The sequence below is a fragment of the Urocitellus parryii genome, chromosome 5 (assembly GCF_045843805.1).
Source record: "Urocitellus parryii isolate mUroPar1 chromosome 5, mUroPar1.hap1, whole genome shotgun sequence".
Lineage (NCBI taxonomy): Eukaryota > Metazoa > Chordata > Mammalia > Rodentia > Sciuridae > Urocitellus > Urocitellus parryii.
The window spans coordinates 110,239,600-110,259,476 of NC_135535.1; the positions used below are offsets into that span (position 1 = coordinate 110,239,600).

General features: G+C 48.0%; 1 protein-coding gene across 1 annotated transcript in view; it reads right to left on the reverse strand.

Annotated features, from left to right (window-relative positions):
• Positions 1–941: 941 nt before the first annotated feature.
• Prmt8 (protein arginine methyltransferase 8) overlaps positions 942–19,877 on the reverse strand; it is an 86,130-nt gene continuing 67,194 nt past the window's right edge. The window contains exons 7-10 of the mRNA XM_026407261.2: positions 16,693–16,808; positions 11,315–11,465; positions 1,757–1,878; positions 942–1,025 (exon numbers count right to left, since the gene is read on the reverse strand). Of these exons, the coding sequence (XP_026263046.1) occupies positions 942–1,025; positions 1,757–1,878; positions 11,315–11,465; positions 16,693–16,808 (473 nt within the window). The remainder of the gene's footprint in view (positions 1,026–1,756; positions 1,879–11,314; positions 11,466–16,692; positions 16,809–19,877) is intronic.

Here is a 19,877-nt window from a genome sequence, read left to right on the forward strand (position 1 = left end):
TCGGAGGGTAAACACAGTCACTTGTGGAGGAGGCCAGTCATCTTTAATTTTCCCCTCCACTGTGACTTCTGGCTCCCCACACCCAGCCCTCCCCACCCCTCCAGAGCACCAGGAACACAGACATCCCATCGTTTTGTTCTCATGTGTGTTTATTGAGTGCCCACGGGGCCCGTGGTACTGTGCTCAGGGTTCGGAGCCACTGTCTAGTCCAAAGGAGACCAGAGCTAGTACAGAGAATTTTTCATAGCTGCATAACATCTGTTAAGGGGTGGGGAAGGGGAGAACTAATCACAAAACAAATTCCTATTCGAAAGCAACAGAATCTCCTCTGAGAGTAATATATATGGTACGCGCACACACCCAGGCGCACGCACACACGCACTCACACACCCCTCTGGATGAACACGGAAGTATACCCACTTGGTTGTATATGCATGCATATACAACAGTGTTTGTGGGCAAATAAACTAATATATATATGCTGTTCACACACACGCACGCGCACACACACACCACCGCACAGACAGATAATCTGGCTTATGCTATCAAAGACACTAGTCTCCAGGTTCTAGTGGAAGCAATCTGTCCTAGATGCCTGCAGCATGCAAAACTTGGAAGATCCAGAGTCACAGTTTAGGAGGACGATGGGGAGACACAGGGGCTTTTCCATCCTCAGGGCCCAGCCACGGCGCATGAGGTTGCTCTTTGTGGGCGACGACAAAGCCTTTGTGGCAGGCTCCCAGGGCAGAGCGGAGGAGCTGGAGGCCTTCCGTCCATGGCGGGGCCCACGGGAGCCCTGGTGAGTCCACCGATCTTCAAGGCAGAATTGAAAGCTCTGGTTTTCGAGTGTGTAGTCCTGCGAACAGTGTTCCTGGGGACAGCGCGGCAGATCGAGGTGAGAGTTCCTTTTCCCGCTCGTTCTCTGCGCTTTCCCACATGTGCTAACGCATTTTGTAGTCATTAGATACAGATGTTTCACACAGCTGTCCCTTAAAATCCAAGTCCACTGTGAAATCGAGGTCTCGCTGCAAAGAAAGAGCAAGGGGTTGCCGCGTTAGTTTGGGTAGGGAAGTTGAGCCCTCCTCCTGGTGCCGGGCGGGTGGGCAGTCTGGGGCTTCTTAAGGGTTTCTAGCTAGGGCCTCTCCATGAACCGTCCTCAGGATCTATTCTGGTGCCTCATTATTCTCACAGGGAGTTCTTTGATTTCTAACCTAAATCCTGTCTGTTCTAATGTAAAAATGTTCTCTCAGATTTCATCCTGGGAAAAAATGGGGCGGGGGGAATGCTTGACTGTTCTATGCCATAACCCTCCAAGTAGTCTGTAGACTTGGGGTTACTCAAGAAGAACTGGTGTCCAGTCTACCAAGCCAGATGAAGAAATACAAACCAAATGTCATCCAGACACCAGAAACTGTTATTTCCTGGCCCAGCTCATCCTAACCTAGGTAGAACCCAGTCATTCGACAGAGTCCATCCTCAAAGCACCTCATGTGAAGGGCGGGGAGCTGCCCTCAAGGCTGAGAGTCCAGGGGGAACCTAGAGAAGGCTCCTAGTTGCCAGATTTTGAAGAGTGAAGGTCGGACTCCTTCCATTACGCCTAATTGCATGTCACCCCCAAATGTGGCCCGCTACTGTCTCCCTTGGGAACTTTTCCAGTTGTACACATGAAGTTTGACCCTGGGAGAGTGAGTCCTGGGGGCTCCCTGGGTCCTTTCTCCTTGGTGACCCTGGCCATACCAGGCTCCTCAGCACTCACCACGTTTTTGGCATTTGGCTTCATGGATATGGTTCCATAGATTTCCTCCCCCCTCCGGACAGTGAGGTAATCTTCCAAGTAGAAGACGGTCTGCTTCCAGTGGGTGTAGGGAGCATCAGGGGCTGAGGGGTGAAGAAGGAGGAGTCAGAGGTTATGTCTGTAGAAGGGCGAGGCTTCCCATGGGACTCACTGATGATCTTGTGGAGTCAGATGCCCAGTCTGAGCCCCCCCCCAGAACTCCCCACTCAGCCCCAATGCCCCCCCTTCCCTTCAAGTCCCAACCCCTGCAGGACTGTTGTTCACAACCACGGATCAGCCGAGAAAGAAGCCGAGGTTACAAGTTCATACCAAGGGTGCATGATGAATGCCCTCTCATCAACGAACCTCATTAGCGCCAATGAACTCACCACGCCGCTGTTTTAATTAGTTCAACAGAGTTAAGACTTTCAAATAGTGTGGGGGGGAAATTTGTGTAGTAGGCCCCCCATCTCCCCTCAAATGGCATCATTTATGCAAACTCCATGGCTAAACCAGCTTCCTGATTCGTTTGACATCCCATGTACTTGATCCTCAGTCCTCAATAGCTTTCCCTGCCTGTGACTCTGTGTCCTGGAACTGAGCCCAGCACCCTGGTCCAGGGCTACTGTGGGGTCCCAGCTGTGCCTTCCTTACTGGACTAGAAAGAAATGAGGAATGATTCTCACTCCACAGCTTCCACCCCCTGGTGCATAGTTCATATATCCCACATGCTCCACAGCACCCCAATATTATCCACTGAACCCCCTCAGCACATGGCATATTCTCCAGCTAAGCACGAGGGTCCTGCCTTTAGAGACATCATCATCTTTTTGCAGCAGCTGTCTCTGGAACATTCTTCTCCTCCTTTTCCCTCATCCCTTGTGGTCAGCCTTCTCTGGACACTCACCCCTGGATCAAGGGCTGCAACAGCACCCTGAGCTGAAGTCATCACAGTCCAAATGCCTCCCCCTCCACCACTCATTTGCCTCTTCCACAAGACTACAGTCTCCGTGAAGGCAGGGACATGCCAGCCCTGCTGATGATCATATCCTCAGTGCCTGCCATGATATTCAGTCTGTAAGTTTTAAATAAATGGATGATGGCAGGAACCCAAAGAGCAGATCCCTGTGCTGCTTCGACGTACCCTGAGATGGTCAGTGATGCTGGGAGTCTATGGATTGGAGAAGAACTCGCTTTACAGCAAGGTCCTTGTCCAAGGCTATTGCTCTCCTCTGCCAGCTTCCTCTTTGTCATCTTGTGCCAGAGATGACAAGACTTGGGGAGACCCGATGAAGGTCTTTCAAACTTGTCAAAAGGTGCCACATAGAGAGGCTTATATGTGGCTATATGGCCTTGGGGCAGAACAAAGGCTAGTCACCAGGAATTACTGGAAGGCAGATTTTCAATTCACCAGGAAGAATCAGAGCTGTCTCACAATCACACCAGCTACCTAAGGCCCAGCCCGGGAGGGGCTCACAGGACCACCCTGAGTGAGTGCAATCATCACATACCAGCTCAGACCAGGTGACCTCTAAGATCTTTCCAAACCCTGAGATCTCTGTTAATGGTGGTAAAGAGTCTCTCTCTGCCCTCTGCAGTGAACTGGCTTGATCAAATGTCAGTGGTTTGGATAGACTCCCGCAGCCTTCAAAGTGCTCATTTGGAAATCAATGTAAACTCAAGGTCACGGGGAGAAAGCACAGTCTGTGCACTTGGAAGGAGAAGGAGTACCTTAAATGTGCAACCTGTGCGTCTCAGACCCTGGGTCCTCACACGCACCCAGCCTGCCCAGCCTCCCACATACTGCTGCCGTGGACAAGTCCACCTGCTCCCGGCACACTTCCCTGCCAACGACCTCTAAATAAATTGTCAAAAGATGGCTTCTGGTTGTCTGTGGAGCATGTCAATGTATGACTGACAGCACTCTCGCCCCCACTCCCACCTACACCAACTCAGACAGGTGTCTCTTTTTCCTAAAGACCTTCAGGCAAGGGGACTCAAGCAGCCTCTTTCTGTCACCCAATCAGATGCTTTCTGAGAAACCAAGACGTCACTGGCTCAGAATTGCTGGCCAGTGAACCCAGAAGTCTGAATCGGAAGGTGGCCTAAAAAAAAAAAAACCACACACCAGCTCCAGATTGGAAGAAAATTATTTTTCTATCAACATCAACACCAAAAGGTTAGAGATTTCCCCCAAATATCTATTTCTACGGTGGGTCCCTTAGCCATGGGCTAATTGTCTAAACCAGTTTTCTCCATCCTATTTCTCCATCAAAGTATTCAGTAAAATTTAGAATCTGGATGTTTGAATCTATTCCAAGAGATGGCAATACAGTAACTCTAGGGAGGAGGGTGAGGGGACAGCTTGCCAAGACATGAACCCCCTCCCCCAGGTAGTGTGGACACACAGCCAGGACTGAATCACTGTAGAAAAGACATTTAATTAGGCGACCATCAGCCTTGTTTCCAGTCTTTACTTTGCCACAGACCTGCCACAGACTGGGGCTCATGTTCTACATCTGTGGAATATGGGACATGATACTTGTTCCCTGAGGCAGTGTGAGGATGAGATGAGAGGAGAAGGGGGAAGCGTCATATGCTAAGGGTGACCCAGTCTCCTGCAGTGCCGAGGACAGTCCCAGCTTATGTCTGTTTTCCTGGCATAATTATTAATAGCTCTCCCTTTTATTTGCAGAAGCGTCCTTAATTGAAAGATAAATTATAAAGTTAGCCTACCTATAACATATGAGGCTGGTGTTTAGAGTATCACTAAGCCATTGCATCTGGTAATTATTTAATCACTACATAAAGTGGTATGTAATTTTGTTCGTCCATCAACTGTGGCTCTGGTCTGCAAAGGTAAGCTCCCTCATTCGAGCAGCCTAGAATATCCTGGGGAAGGATCTGGAATGCTGCTGCACAGCAAAAGGGTAAGCACCCAGCACAGGGCTGTGGATGACATCTAGCGCTCTCCATATGAGTGACAAACCTTCCCTCTCTCCCCTACCCCAACTGCAACTCTGGAGATGGTACTGGCTTTCAGCTTTCCCTAGCATGGCAAAGCCTTCCTCCTGGAAATATTCTGGCCCCACCTGCCTGCCTCCACTTTTCTCCCTCTCTCGAGCCTCCTCCCCTTCAGTCTCTCTGGGTTCTAGATTCTGGACAATGTGTGTTCTATATTTTGAAGCAAATGTGATCAGTACTGTCCATAGCACCCCAAGTGCAAATGCACAGATTCGTTCACTCAGTAGATCTTTGTTTAGGAAACTTATGTGCCAGGTCCCCACCCCCTTGGACACATCCTCAGTGGGGTGGAGGAACAGCAACCAAAATGAACAGAGCTTTGCATGCCCCTCACCCCTGCAGGCCCTACAGCCTGACGAGACAGTCAGGTGGACAGTGAGAGACAGTATGAAGGACAGAGTTGGAAACAGAGGAAGCTGTGGCAGGGGGCTCTCATTAGATTTTTCCTGGTGCTTTTGGAAAGGGAAACTTGATTCCTCATGACTAAGTGGCTGAAATTTCTTCCTGAAATATAATAACTTTCCTAGTTGTAAATTTGGAATTATATTCCCTTGGGAATTCACATAGTTTTAAAAGAATTACCATGTACCAAGAGGTTTCTTTGACCTGAGAAACTAACCCAATGTCACAGGATGGCAAAGCTGGAACGGGGCTGCCTAAGTCCAAGAGCCAGAAAGTAACTAATTCAAGGAAATCTCCAATGAATGGCCACCCCATCTTGAAGATTTTTCCAGAAAAAGCAGGTCTTGAAACCAAGCCTGCTTTCACCTGGCCTACTGCCTTCCACCTACTACACAGTTTTTCTGGATTGAACAGAAGCCCCAAGGGTTCCCAGTGCCCATTTCCTACCCCCGCCCCACTGAAGATGTGTCCAAGAGGGTGGGGCACTCTGCTGGCTGGCAGAGTCTGGAAGCCTGGGTGCCTGTGCCTATTTGTGACAGCTTCTGCCAGAGCTGCAGAGATGCTGGAGCCATTAACAGGGATCATTTTCAGGCTGCACAATATGTGATGTGCTTTGGAGTGGGCCCCCCAGAGCCAGCTGCGCCTGGGCTGGGATGAACAACCCAGTCAGCCGTTGTGGGGGAGGGTCCCATCAGCAGGTTCTGATTTGCATGAAATTCAAAAACAACGGAGACCAAAAAAATACTTTGTTGAGGCATATTCATACTGGTGATAAAACATTAAAAATAACAAGGGAATAAGGAACACAAAATGCAGGATAATGTTCAACTGAAGGCCGTATAAAGGAGAAGAGGATAGAAATGAAGAATACTGGGTAGGTGCAGAGGTGTTGATACAGCATTTAAGTCACGGACTTCTATGGGCTGACAGGGAGTTAGATAACTATTATTATTATTAATATTATTAATAGTATTATCATAACAAGATGGCTATTAATTAACATCGATTATAAATATAATCATATTTATTAACAATGTATTTCTAGTTGATATTTATAGTTTAGTAATTATTTATTGTTTAATCACTAACAGTTACATTCTGATAGAAATAATAAATTTATTGCTAGTTACTGCTTGCATTCTAGTTAACACTACTTTATTGACATCCTAGCTTTTTAGTTAGGTGGTGAGTTCATGAGTGCTGGTGATATTAAAAAATAAATAAGCAAAAAGTGACCCAGGTGGGCTGGGATTGTGGCTCAGCAGTAGAGTGCTCGCCTAGCATGTGTGAAGCCCTGGGTTCCATCCTCAGCACCACATAAAAATAAAATAAGGATACTGTGTCCACCTACAACTAAAAAAATAATAATAAATATTTTTTTAAAAAGTGACCCAGGCATGGTCCAATGATGGCTGTGTGTCATAAACCAAGAACCAGGGTTAATCTAATTCTGTGCATCTGGGATCCTCAAAAACAAAAAGGAATTGCTTGGTCAGTGGTCTGAGGGCAGATGTCTGAGTAGAGCCCACTGTCCAACACAAATGATCCAGTACAGAATCCAGCTGCATGCTGGATACAAACCCCACACTCACACCCCAAGGTGGCTGAGAAAGCAGCCAAACAAATACTCCCCCTGACGTCTACCCACTCCAGATTGCTGTAGGCAAAAGTAAACTGTGTCTATTCCAAAAGCACAAAGGCTCAGTGAGCGCAGAGGAGACGGAATCGCCTTTCCAGAGGGGCTGCACATTGGTCTCATTCTCAACCACATTATTAAGGACAGTCTTTCGCAAAGACAGTGGTTCCCAAACTTGAGCAGACACTGCAACTAACTAGAAGTCTTGTTAAGAGCCAGATTGCTGGACCCCACCCCAGAGTTTCTGAGTGAGTGGGTCTGAAGTGAAGCCTTACACGCTGTCTGGTGATGCTGAGGCTGCTGCTCCATGGACCACACTACACCAAGGCACAGGAGCAGAGGACTTGCAGGGGTTCCAAATGTCTTACAGCCTAACTTTATGAAATTCTGTGCAACCTGTTACCACCAAAAGACAGACGCTGGAGCAGGCTTTCACCTGGATTTAGACCACAGTCCGTGAGTTTGTGTGGGAGGGTGGTAGGGGTGTGGCTAACAAATAGGAAGGAAAGGAGCCATGGGTTAGACACTCATCTTTGGGACAAATCCTCACTATCAGGAAGCACAGATTCTGGACTCCAGTTTCACCAAGCCTCCAACACATGGGCCACTGGGAATGTTATCCCTGCCACCCACAGAGCCAAGAGACTGCTTGGATTGGAGAAGAGATCATTTCAAAGGGAGGCAAACCTTGCTGAGTGCTGCAGAGCTAGAGCCAGGCTTTAGAAACCCACACCTTTTTCCAGAGTGGCCGCATCTACTGACTTTCTCATCACTCGCAGCAGGGCAGGCCCTGGGCAGATTCCGACACTGTGTCCCTGACCACAGCCGTGATCCTCAAGCACGCTCGTCCTCAGCTCTCTCACTGTCTCCACTTCCTCACCGCCACTGGGACTGAGCTTTATGTATCCTTCAAGGCCAAGTAAAATCTTCCTTCTCTGTCCTGGCTGTCCACTGAGAAGGTGAACTCCCCTAGTCCCTCTCTAAGGAGGGTAGCAGCTGTAGGATGGTCTCCTAGACCAGGGGGTGGGGGTTCTGGCTTTCCCCAGGGCAGGAGGGCACCAGGACAGACAAGCTGATACAGACAAGGAAAACCTTGACCATTTAGGGGACACTGGTCTGGGAAAAGCATTTCTAGAAAAGATCAGGGAAGCCTCTTGGCTTCTCTATCCACAGGTAAACAAAGAATCTTCATCATCCTGATTTCAGAAAGTTCATAATCATATCCTCCAATCAACTCCCCTTCCTCTTCCCCTGATGCACACACACTCACCCATCCTCTGAGGAGGGGCTTCTAGTCCCAGGAAGACTTCCGTCCCCTTATGAACACAAAGGCAGAGGCACAGCATCCTAGACTCATGTAACAGAGATGCGTATACAACTGTGTTGTGGAAGCCAGGAGTGCAGAGACGAATGAAATGTGATTCCTACTCCGGGGAGACAGGTAGTCTCAAGAAGAATGGAAATGTTGAATAAAGAATGGCTTCCCCTACATTGGAATCCCATGGAGTTGCTTAAAGGGAAAGAAAGTAAATATTCCTGTGAGGCTATGGAAATATCTCCAAGATATGTTGTTGAACAACAAAAAAGGTAGCAAAGGGCAGGGTGGGTAAGATGACTCAACCAGTGGTTTCTCCAGGATGTCGTTTTCATATTGTGTTACCGTTAAGTAAAATGCCACAAGTGGGGGAAACTGGTGAAGAGCTCACAGAACTCTGTGGGCTATTATTGCAATTTCCTATGAGTCTAATAACGTCTTCAAAATAAAACACAAAAGCAGTATGTATAAATACCTACATGCTTGAGCACCCACTGAGGTATTTTGGAAGGACATGAAAGAAATCATTAATCACATATGCCTCTGAGGAGGGGCCCGGACACATGGGGCAGAGAATTTGTTCCTTGACGTGTTATCTTGTTTTGAACCAATTTCTTAATGTTGCTGTGCATAAGTATCACTCTTAACAGAGGCATAACAGGCATTTACAGGGGATGTTAAGGGCCCTGAGAAAGACTCCTAAAGTTGATCTGAAGGAAAGGCGAGGACCAAGTGACACCTGAGCTGTCAAGAGGTGAAGCCTGTGGTGGAGTTGACCAGGAAAGGAGGTGGGGACCGGGAAGGTACTGTGAGCGGAACCATAGCCACTCATGTCCATATTGAAGTCCTCACACCCAGAACCTCAGACTGTGACTCTATTTAGAGATATGACCTTCAAGGAGGTGATTGAATTAAAACGGGCCCTTAGCATGGACCCTAACATAGTCTATTGTCCTTATAAGAAGAGATTAGGAACATGAAGAGAGAGCCTACAGAATGGGAGAAAATCTTTGTCACCTGCACCTCAGATAGAGCAATAACCTCCCGGATACATAAATAACTCAAGAAACTTAACACCAGAAAAACAAATAACCCAATCAATAAACAGGCAGATGCTTCACAGAAGAAATACAATCAGTCAACAAATATATGAAAAAATGTTCAACATCACTAGCAATTAGAGAAATGTAAAATAAAACTGCATCTCATCTCAGTCAGAATGGCTATTATCAAGAATAAAAGTAACAATAAATGTTGGTGAGGATGTTGGGGAAAAGGCACACTCATACATTGCTGGTGGGACTGCAAATTGGTGCAATCACTCTATAAAGCAGAATGGAGATTCCTCAGAAAACCTAGAATGGACTCACCATTTGACCTAGTTACCCAACTCCTGGGAATATACCCAAAGGACTTAAAATCAGCATACTATAGTGACATATCCACATCAATGTTTAAAGGAGCTCAATCCACAATAGCTAAGCTATGGAACCAACTAGGTGGACTTCAACAGATGAACGGGTAAAGAAAATGTGGTATATATACACAATAAAATATTACTCAGCCATAAAGAAAAATGAAATTATGGCATTTTTCGGTAAATGGATGGAACTGGAGACTATCATGCTAAGTGAAATAAGCCAGTCCCCCCAAACCAAAGTTCAAATGTTTTCTCCCATATGCAGATGCTGACATCTGTGGTGAAGGGGCAGAAGGGGAGGTTCACTGGATTGGACAGGGCAGAGTGGGGGGAAGGGAGAATGGTGGAAATGGGAAAGGCAGTAGAATGAATCAGACATAACTTTCCTATGTTCATATAGGAACTCACAACCTGTGAAAGTCCTCATCATGTACAACCACAAGAATGGGATGTTCTAGTCCATGTATGTATAGTATGCCAAAACACACTCTACTGTCATGTATAACTAAAGAGAATAAATAAAGATTTAAAAAAGCAAAACAAAACAAAGACAGAATAAGAAGAAGAGGAGAAGATTGGGATGCACAAACAAAATCCCAGGGTGCATGAGGAACCACCATGTGGGATACAGTCAGAAGACAGCCATCTGTAGGCCAAGGAGAGGGGGCTCGGGAGGAGCCAAACCTGCTGACACTGGGTCTTGGAGTTCTAGCTTCCAGAATGTGAGAAAATAAACGTCTGCTGTCTAATCCCCACACCCCAGGGTCTATGGCACCTCGTTTTGACAGCCCAACATGGGAGGAAAGGGGATCGCAAAGCCTTGGGATCTGGGACCCTCCCACCCCCGGGGCACACGCTGGATGCACAAGGGAGTGGTGTCTGCAGAGGCAACAGCCCAGAGACACAAGAAGCCTCCTTGAATTTTTGTCCCCCAGAAGTTATTGTGTTGGAAATGTGGTCTCCAATGCAGCACTGTTGGAGGGGGGGCTTGGGAAGTGATTGGGTCAGGAAGGTTCTACCCTCACAAATGGATTAATCCATGCATAGTTGGATGGATTCACGGGCTTTTGGGGGAGCAGCTTGTCATAAAGGCAAGCTCGCCCCACACACTGGCTCACTTACCACATGCTTCCTCTACCATGTTGTGATGTAGCACAAGGCCCTCATCAGAGCCCAGCAGATGCCAGCACCATATTCTCGAACTGCCTAGCAGCCTCCAGAACCAAATAAATTTCTAGTCTTTATAAATTATCCAGTCTCAAGTATGTTGGGATAGCAACAGAAAACAGACTAAGACAGTACAGGTGATCTTTGGGGAACTTAACCAGGGATTCAATGAAGGATGGATTGGGGTAGAGGTACAGGGGAGAAGAAGAGATCAGTTTGTAGTCTAGTGAGATCAGTAGAATTCTAACAGAGGCATTGCAGTGGAGCTGGAGGAGTCTCATTCAATCCTGGGTCCTTACCTCTCATACAGAATATGCTCAGTAAATGAAAATGGAAGAGTCTCTGGGGGTCCTCAGTAGTTTCCCCCTGCCTCCCCCTTACCCAGTGCTTGCTCTCAGCTCTGGGAGCATCAACCACATTTGGTTTACCTTCTCCTTGGGGAGCCAGTGTGTGGGACATGCCATTTCTCCCCTGCCTGAACCCCAAACACCTTCTCCATCAGTTGAGGCCAGACTTGGTCTTGCCCACATAGCTTCAGGGAAGCCCAGAGGAGGAGAGAACCAAGAAACAGCTCACCTGTGGAAAACCCCATTTTCTTGTGGCACTTGGTAAATTCAATATTAAAATAGGTGACCAGGGCGTGGACGTAGTCATTGCGCTGTATCTGCAGGCAGAACGCAGATGTGAACGATAACTCCTCTGTCTTCACCGTGTAGATGTCCACCTCCTGCAGTCCAGACAGGAGAGAATGCTGGAAACGTGTGGCCTCCACCAGGTCCAGGGCCTGGTCAGTAGACTCACTCCAAGAGAGACTGTGGGCAGTGGCCTCTCTGGGGGTGTCGTTATTCTTAGAGTGAATCCAGGCCCACCCTCCACCCTCCCGATGACCTCCTCCATCCATTCTGGGGTGGAGGGTGCTCAGGGAATGGTACAAATGGACTTGAATGAAAAACTGAGGGGAACAGAATGTGGGAGGTAAATCTGCTGCAGATGGGCCCTGGAGGGGGCTGGCAGGGAAGAGAAGGGTCCATTAGACAATGAATCCCTGAACTGATCATGGTCCAGACACTACCTCCATCCAGTTATCCTCAAAGTGTGGACCCCAGATGGTCAGCATCCATATCACCTGAGAGCAAATTCTGAGTGGGGCAGGGAGGGGTCCCAGACCTATTGAATCAAAACAGCAGTCTGGGTTTATCAGGCTCTCCCAGGGATTTGCATGAACCAGACCATTTATTTCCTGTTTTTTTTTTTCTTCTTCTTCCTTTCTTTCTTTTTCTATTCAAGCTCCCAGTAATAGGAGACACTGAGCATTGTCTCAGGAGTCAAAGCCTCAGCTCACAAAGTCACAGATTGAACTGAAGGAAGTTCTCTCAACCATTTATAACAAGGTTGGAAAGTTTTTCAAAAATAAATAAAAGGGAGAAATAAGAGCGAGAATTTTCAGGTCTGGCCTGGGGAACGTGGAACACAAAGAACTAATAATTCTCACAATTTCAGCCCGAAAGTGACTGGAAATCAATCTTGCGTGGGGAGCAAGGGTAATAGAGAGACGAGTCTGCCATGTGCTGTTCTTTTGAGTGTGGAGGACGCAGACCTGTTGTTTGCTGGCTGCCATGAGACAGGGAGACCCCACCAGGAGCCCAAGAAGCATTCAGACAGATTCCAGAGAGGCCCAAGGAAGAACTCCCCACAGGTCATGTTTGTGTAGCAAGAACCACTGTCCTGAAAATTCTCTAAGAGCCAGACAGACACCTGTGTGCTTCCTGGTTCTGGGGGTCCTCCTGAGCCCCAGAAGCAGGATGGATGAAGAAACAAAGTAGCATTGAGAAAATAGCTTTTATCTCTCTATATTTCTAGGATAAATAAAGAAAAAAAAGAGATCCATAGTTGTCTGGGACCTGCAAAGAGAAGTCCTGGCTCCACAGAGATGGAGAGAGGAGGGAGAAGAGCTGTCATGGCTGATCATATGAGTCCTGCTGTGGCCTGGGTTGAGCAGCCGTGAAGGCCTCTGGGAAACTGAAGCTCTCTGACCGTTGTGAAGAGGGTGGGACTGCAGGGCTCGGGGAAGGTGGTAGCGCCTCAGTGAGTTGACTTTCCAGCGCAAGTTGCACTGTGTTTTCTGGGTTCTGATAAAACTATTGAAGGGTGAGCCCTGGCCAGGCATGCAAAAGTTGATGGGATTGTACGCCACGACCCCTGGAGCAGAGCCCTTTATTCAACGTAAGAATCCAAAATCCCTCGGCAGCATTCCCAGCCAGTGTCCCTCTAGTGTTTGCAGAACCCTTTAGGGTGCTGCACTCCCCACCCACGGGGCAGCTCACACCACATCCAGACATCTCCAACCAGTAGGTCCCTCTTCAGAACCAGACAGCCCACTCTGTCTCTGCAACTTCCACCCACAGAAAAGGCCAATGGCTCTTCCCACTCACACAGGCCCCCTAAACCTTTTCTTCTATAACATGGATTGTCCCTGGTTGGCAATTTCTCCTAAGTCATGGTTTCAGACCCCTTGTCCTCCTGGCCTTTCTCCTCTGGTGAGTTCTACCACTTTCAAAGCTGACCATGATGCTGACCACATCAGCCCTTCCTTCTCCATTTGGAACCTACTTCTAGAAGCCCCCACCCACCCATGCCATCCTATTGGAACAGGCCAGGTCCCAGTCTGGGAAACCCTCATAGACTCAGCACCCATGGGCCTTCATGGTGCTAACTGTCCCTCCAGCCACACATGATCCACAAGTTCCCTCCAGCTCCTGAGCGCTAGAGTGAGCCTGGGTGACCCTCATGGTTATTAATGCCACCATCGTGGTCCACCTGGCTTGCAGTGTCCACACACAGTGATTTTTCTATCTCCTTCTCAGCCAGGGACAGCCAGGCTCCAGATCCTCTCCAGGGTCCTGGGCGTCTTTCTGTTTAGGTCCCTCTGCCACCAGCCCAGCCTAGTTTCTGGCTCATCTCCGAAGCCTCATCATCTCTACCCTCATTCCTACCCTTGAGATGCAGAAGCTACCCCTCATTGTCCTGGGCATCCTTGTTGAGTGACACAGCACGCCAAACACAGTCATGTGTGTTGGACCCATCTTCTCAGAACAGATCTCCCTGTTCAAGTCTTTCCTTCCTTCCCCAGGTCTCTCATAACCATGAACCAGCAAAACTCCTTAAGGTTCATTCAGAGGATGTTACTCCCTGGATCCACAATCTGCAGTGACTCCCTGTGGCTTATCAGCTAGACTTGGTTACTTTCTCCTTCTAGACTCCCCTCACTTCTTAATTGCTTTTAGGACACACACACACACACACACACACACACACACACACACACACATCACCCCATCCAGTAGGAACTCTACCTCTAGCAGTTTTTTCTTGCAGTCAAATGTCCATCAACCAAATGTCAGCTGTCTGTGTTCACTAAGTCCTGGAGACATTTGCATTTGAATAGCCCCCCTCCTCAGAACAAAAGCCTTCAAGGGGACAATAGTGGAGCTATACATTAAACTGGCAACTACAGAGGCAGCTGGTCCTCTGGAGTGAGGGTCCTGCCGCATGTAAGAGTGGGATCCGTCAAGGCTGGGCTTTGCAGACAAAGGCCCCTGGGTTCATGCCCATCCCCCTTCAGATCCAAAGGTTTCAGATCAGCCCCCTTATTCTGATCCCCAGAGCCCTTTGCTGGAAGGTTTCTTTCTTTCCACAGATGCAGCAGCCTCTTGGAGACCCCAGGGAGACCCACTGCCTTGGCCTCAGGCAACCCCGGCAAGCCGGAGGTTTCTCTGGAGTAAATTACTCAGAAGAGCCCCTGGCCACGGCTGTCCTGCCTCTAAATCATGTTACAAATGGATGTCTCCAAGCAGAAGTCTGGTCAAAACAGAGTCTTAATTATAATAAAGTGTCACACTAGGCAATGTTAATGACGATGAAAATAGCAATTAAGTGTGTGAAGAAGGGCAAGCGTCTTCCCAAAAGGTGGGGCCAGACGCTGCTTAGCACATTAGCAAGAGAGCTGATGGAAGGGCTCCCCTGGCCGCAGGAGCAGACACAGCCAGCCAGTCCCCCTCCGAAAACAGGAAGGGAGGCTGGGGCGGGGGGGAGGGGCAGGACGGCACCACAGATGTCCCCTCCTGAGACACCGTCAGTGCCCCTTAGTTTCATGAGGAGTGTGTGAGAGACACCACCCCCCTCCTGTCCCTCCTTGATCAGTCTGGCTGCTTTGTCCCTGGATGCACTCAGGGGCAACCACAGGAGACGCCCTTGCTGGTACTGGGCTGAGAGGTGGGAGGAGGGAGGAAGGACACAGGCCCCTGTGGGAAGAAGCAGGCCAGTCCATGAGGAAACCAACAGGACCCAAAAGCATAGGGGCCACTCCTGCAATGGGGGCTGGAGTCAAGTGCAGAAATCCACCAGATGTCCAAGAACATGGAAGGAATGTTATCCTCAAGCTGAAACCATTGCCTGCAGATGCCTAACGGTGGCTATAGTTGCCATGTGTCGTTTTGACCAATGTGATGGTGCGGGTGGACTTCCACCTGTTCTACAATATTGACAGAAATGTCTTACACTGTGGGTGAGCTTCTTTTTTGTATGTGTGTGTTGGGGGGTGCCGTCCTTTTCTTGTTTGGGCACCAAGTGGAGAGGCTTCAGGGTAGAGGGGCTGGTCGGAAGAAATGGCTCACAGTTAATCCTGCCTGCCACAGGAAGAGGCTGCTTCAGAAAGCAGAGGGAACCCTAAAAGCAGAGTCCCGGGCTTAGACTCGAAGCCAAACCTCTGAGGCAGGATGTCACCAACAGAGGGCATCTGATGAGGTCTGCATGAGGCTCTGCTATTTTATTTGCCCCTGAGGTTCCAAGGGATAGTCCAGATCATGGACTATAGTTCTGCAAAGGCCCATGCTCAGCAGGAGAGAACACTTCTCAAAGGGACAAAGCAGCAGTTTGCATCCATCTTTCAGAAACTTCAACTCACCCTTGTCGGCCCTGGGCCCACCCTCCACCCCCATCTCACTGTGAATGCTCCAGTCCCTCCTTTCACTTTCAGGAAAAAAAAAATGTCATCAGAGCAGGCAAGTATGTTTTAGCAAGACAAGAGTCAGGTGTCTGATGAATACTTACAGAAGGAACCCATATGTTTAAATTAAAGATTAATTTCAGCCATGTGAAATTGATGTCTTCTACATAAAAAATTCAGATATCGGTAGTTTCATACAGTTCAACGTAATATATCAGCATGTATAAATGCAAACACATAGAATGAGAACTGGAAGAGTCAATCCGACCTTGAAGAGCAGTCACCCCGGGAGGAGTGCGGGATTGGAAGGGAGGGGAGGGAAAGAGAGCTTTAATCTGTGCTCTCATTGGGTGTTTTTGAGTAGCTGATAATAAGCATGCATTGAGGACGGCTATGGAGAGGACACTGACCAGCTAGCTGTTCATCTGCACTACGAAAGAAGGCCTTGGAAGAAAAGATATTAAAAGCAGAAACGAGCAAGCAGGACTAGGAAGGGGCCAGAAGCTCTGTCTGGGTCAGATGAGAGCTCTCAAGTGGAGACGATTGCATGGCAGACTGAGCCGGGGGAGCTCTTTCCAGATGCACAGCCAGCTCTGAATGGACTCGCTTTCCCAAGCCTCACATACCCTCCTGGCTCCACAGCATCCTATCCTTTGATGACTGTCCCCCATCTATCCCTCTTCACACCACCAGGGCCCTGATCTGGACCCTCTTCCTTCAGCTGTGCCACCATGGAGTCCCCTCAGGGGATCTGCTCAGTGAGAACCCCAACTTTTGGCTTGTCACTGCAGAGCACCCTGAGCTCTGGCCAAGGTGGCCTCGCATCACTGGGATGGGGCAGCGCAGGAGCTGGTTCTGCCCACACTCCAGGCCCACCCCACGCCTGTCTTTCCAAGGTGGCTCAGCTGGGTTCCCAGCATGCCCAGGCCCAACCAGGATGTCTCCAGACCTTTATTAAACAGGCATTGGTCACCACTTGCTTTGGATCCACGATGTCCACCAGGGGCTCCTTCATGGCAACGTCCCGGATGCAGGTCATGTCAAAGCCATAGACGTTCTCCCACCCTGTGGGGACAGAGTGAGATGTCAAGGCAGGCTGCAGGACCCCCGAAGCTCACGTGGTCTCCTCAGTGCTAGAGCACAGCCTGCTTCAGAAGGTGGGGGCAGCCCACGTTCCCAGCATCCAATGGAGTGAGCACTGCTGACCTGCATGGGGAGCTTGGCAATCTACCAATTTTTTCATTTTTATCTCTAGAAAAGGCAGGGCCCATTTTATAATTTGGTAAACTAGAGTTCAGAGAGGCTGGGAAACTAATTTCTCCAAGTTCACACAGGTAGAATAGAGCTAGGCTAAAACCAGAACCCAAGTTACTCTTCCTGGTGTCTACTTTTGTGTCCCCTTGCTAAGCCGCAGAGTGTCCTATGAACTCCCTCATCTGCCAGCGGCTTTCCTATTTCTATGCTCAAGCTGTTCGCCTCTCCTAAAAGACCCCTCTCTCACCCTTCTCCCAGCCCCACCCATTGACCCTTTAATGCAGCCTAAGGCAGCATGGGCTCTTCAAGTGAAAGAGACTAGATGTGAATCCCCACACCGTCACGGACAAGTCAGGCCCTGTGCAGACTCCCCAACCCTCTGAACCTCAATTTTCTCCACTGAGTGAGTCCAAGAGAGCCTTTCTGTCTCCACAGGCCATGAAGCACTCAGGATCCATCCCATAAGGAATGGCCCGCAGGTGGGGTAAGACCATCCCAGCCTTGTGTGTTGGCCTTGTTCTTCAGACTACTCATAGGATGCTTCTTTCAGAGGGAGAAAGATTTGGGGTCTCAGAGTTGGTGAGTAAATGAAATTAAATCACATGGCTCAAGGTCATCAATGATGGTCATAATTGCTACCACTGATTAATCACCTTCATTGAATCTACCCAGCAACTCCTGGAGAATATCTCTGCACGAGAAATAAGAAATTTGTGGCTGGGAGAATTTGGCATCTGGCTCATACCAAAAATCTGGCTCCTGTCACTCATTGGGGAAATCATGAAGGTAGGCATGGAGCCAAACTTGTCCCCCTAATCCTTGAGCAGCAGAGACCCAACTGAGTCCGCCACAGCTATGTCACGTTCTCACCCCACTGTGCAGAGAGGCTGATTTCTGGGCAGTTGAATCTCATTTATCTGTTTATTCAGCCGGGTTTATAAATGCCTTGTAGTAGAAGTGCTTTTCTCTAAAATCTTATGAAGTCTAATTTTTTTAGAGCATTCATTAGGGGAAACAAAAAAGTTCCTTGGGGAACCCATGGCTCTGTGTGTGTGGAGCAGAGTGGGTGGATGAGGAGCGGGATGAGAGTGGTCAATGAAAGACTGGCTCCTTTGACTCAGATTCTTTCCTAAGGTACATAAAGACCTTTCTCAGGGAGAAAAGAAAGCAGGAAAAGTAATCGTCTCCCAGAGGGTGAGTACTTGTGAAATTCCAGCTTGAGGATAAGACGCCAGTCAAATCCCATTCAATCACCCAAGGTGGGTGCCAAACTCCCACTTGAAACCTACATTATGGAGAGGAAGCTGCCCGGTTGGCAATAGGACAGGCTACAGAGAAGTCTCCCTTCCGGAACCTGGAAATAGCCATTCATCCTCTCCCCAGATGAAAACACATACTAAAACACACTGCTTTCCGTTAAAACTCTCCCTTAGGAGACCAGCAGCCACGCCCCTGCTCTGTCTCTCCTGGATCCCACCATGACGTTCGAGTTCAGTGGAAGTGTTGGGCAAATCCTGAGGGTTGCTGAGGGTTGTTGGGCTTTGGAGTTCAAATCTGAGCTCTGCCATTTATTTGCTATGTCATCTTGAGCAAGAATGAATCCTCTCTAAGCCCGTGGCACTTTCTTCCTCTTTAAAATAGAGGTGAGGAACCCATTTCCAGAAAAAAAAAAATCTCCTGAATGATCTTCTGGGTTGTGCCTTATGCCAGCAGTTCCAACTAAAGAGGATTCCTAAGAGAGTCTTCAAATACTCCCAGGGACAGGGGTACTTTAAGCGAATCCATTTCCAGCTCTTCCACTTCCATATGTACTCTTTCCTGAAATTGATTTGTCTAAGATGTCTACAGTTGAGATGTGAATCAGTTCTTGTTTCTCATATTTCTTTTCCTTGTCCATGTCACCCACCCATATCTTACTACATCCATCCTTCATGATGCTTAAAAAAAGACTCCAAATAAAGGTACAATTTGAAAAATAAATAAATAAAATAGAGATGATGATGATGATGATGGTGGCAGCTGCCATCAGGGTCATTATGAGGATTAAATGTGATAGCAGTTGTAAAGTGCATAAGATAGTTCTCGGCACATAGAACTTGATACACAGCAGACATTATCATCTTTTGGTTTGTGCTCTGTCTTTGCTGCCTTCTGAGCTGTATGACACTGGGTTTATTTGTAAAATGAGAAATTTGATTTAGTGGTTCTGTGAGTTCATCTGGAACACAGTCTCAAATGCAGACTCCTGGGCCCATACAGGTCTGCTGTATCAATAGGAAATTAAGACACACGTAGAAAAGGGGGGAAAAAGACTTAATATCAAAAGAAAAAAGAGTCATCGGATCAGATTCAGACATAACTCACATGTTGGAATTAAAAGTAATTATAATAAGTATGTTCAAATATGCAGTGAAAAGGTTGACAACACCCATGGATAGATGGAAAATTTTACCAGTAAGATGGAAACAACTTTTGAAGTCAATGAAAATGCTAGAAAACAAAAATTACAGGAAGCTGGATTTTTAAAATAAAATCTATATAGGCAATTCCAACCAGAGTTTGGAAATCTTTGGAGTGCATGATCTTTAAAGTCTTTTTTCAAGTCCTGAAATGATGAACCTTGTGACACTTTCTCCAGCTACTCCTGACCGTGGGCCTCTCCTTCTGTATCCTTAGTATCTAGTCACAGCCCTTGGCATGGTACAGGTCCGAAGGTAACATGGTGCTTTTCATGTTGCAATCCATTCCCCAACATTTAATGCTATACCCCTTTGCAATGCCTGGTGTTTTCATTACCTTTCTAGGGCTTAACTGATGTCTTATCTCCCAGCTAGACTGCCCTACCTCCAACTCTTCAGGAAACAGATTAACCAGGGTAGA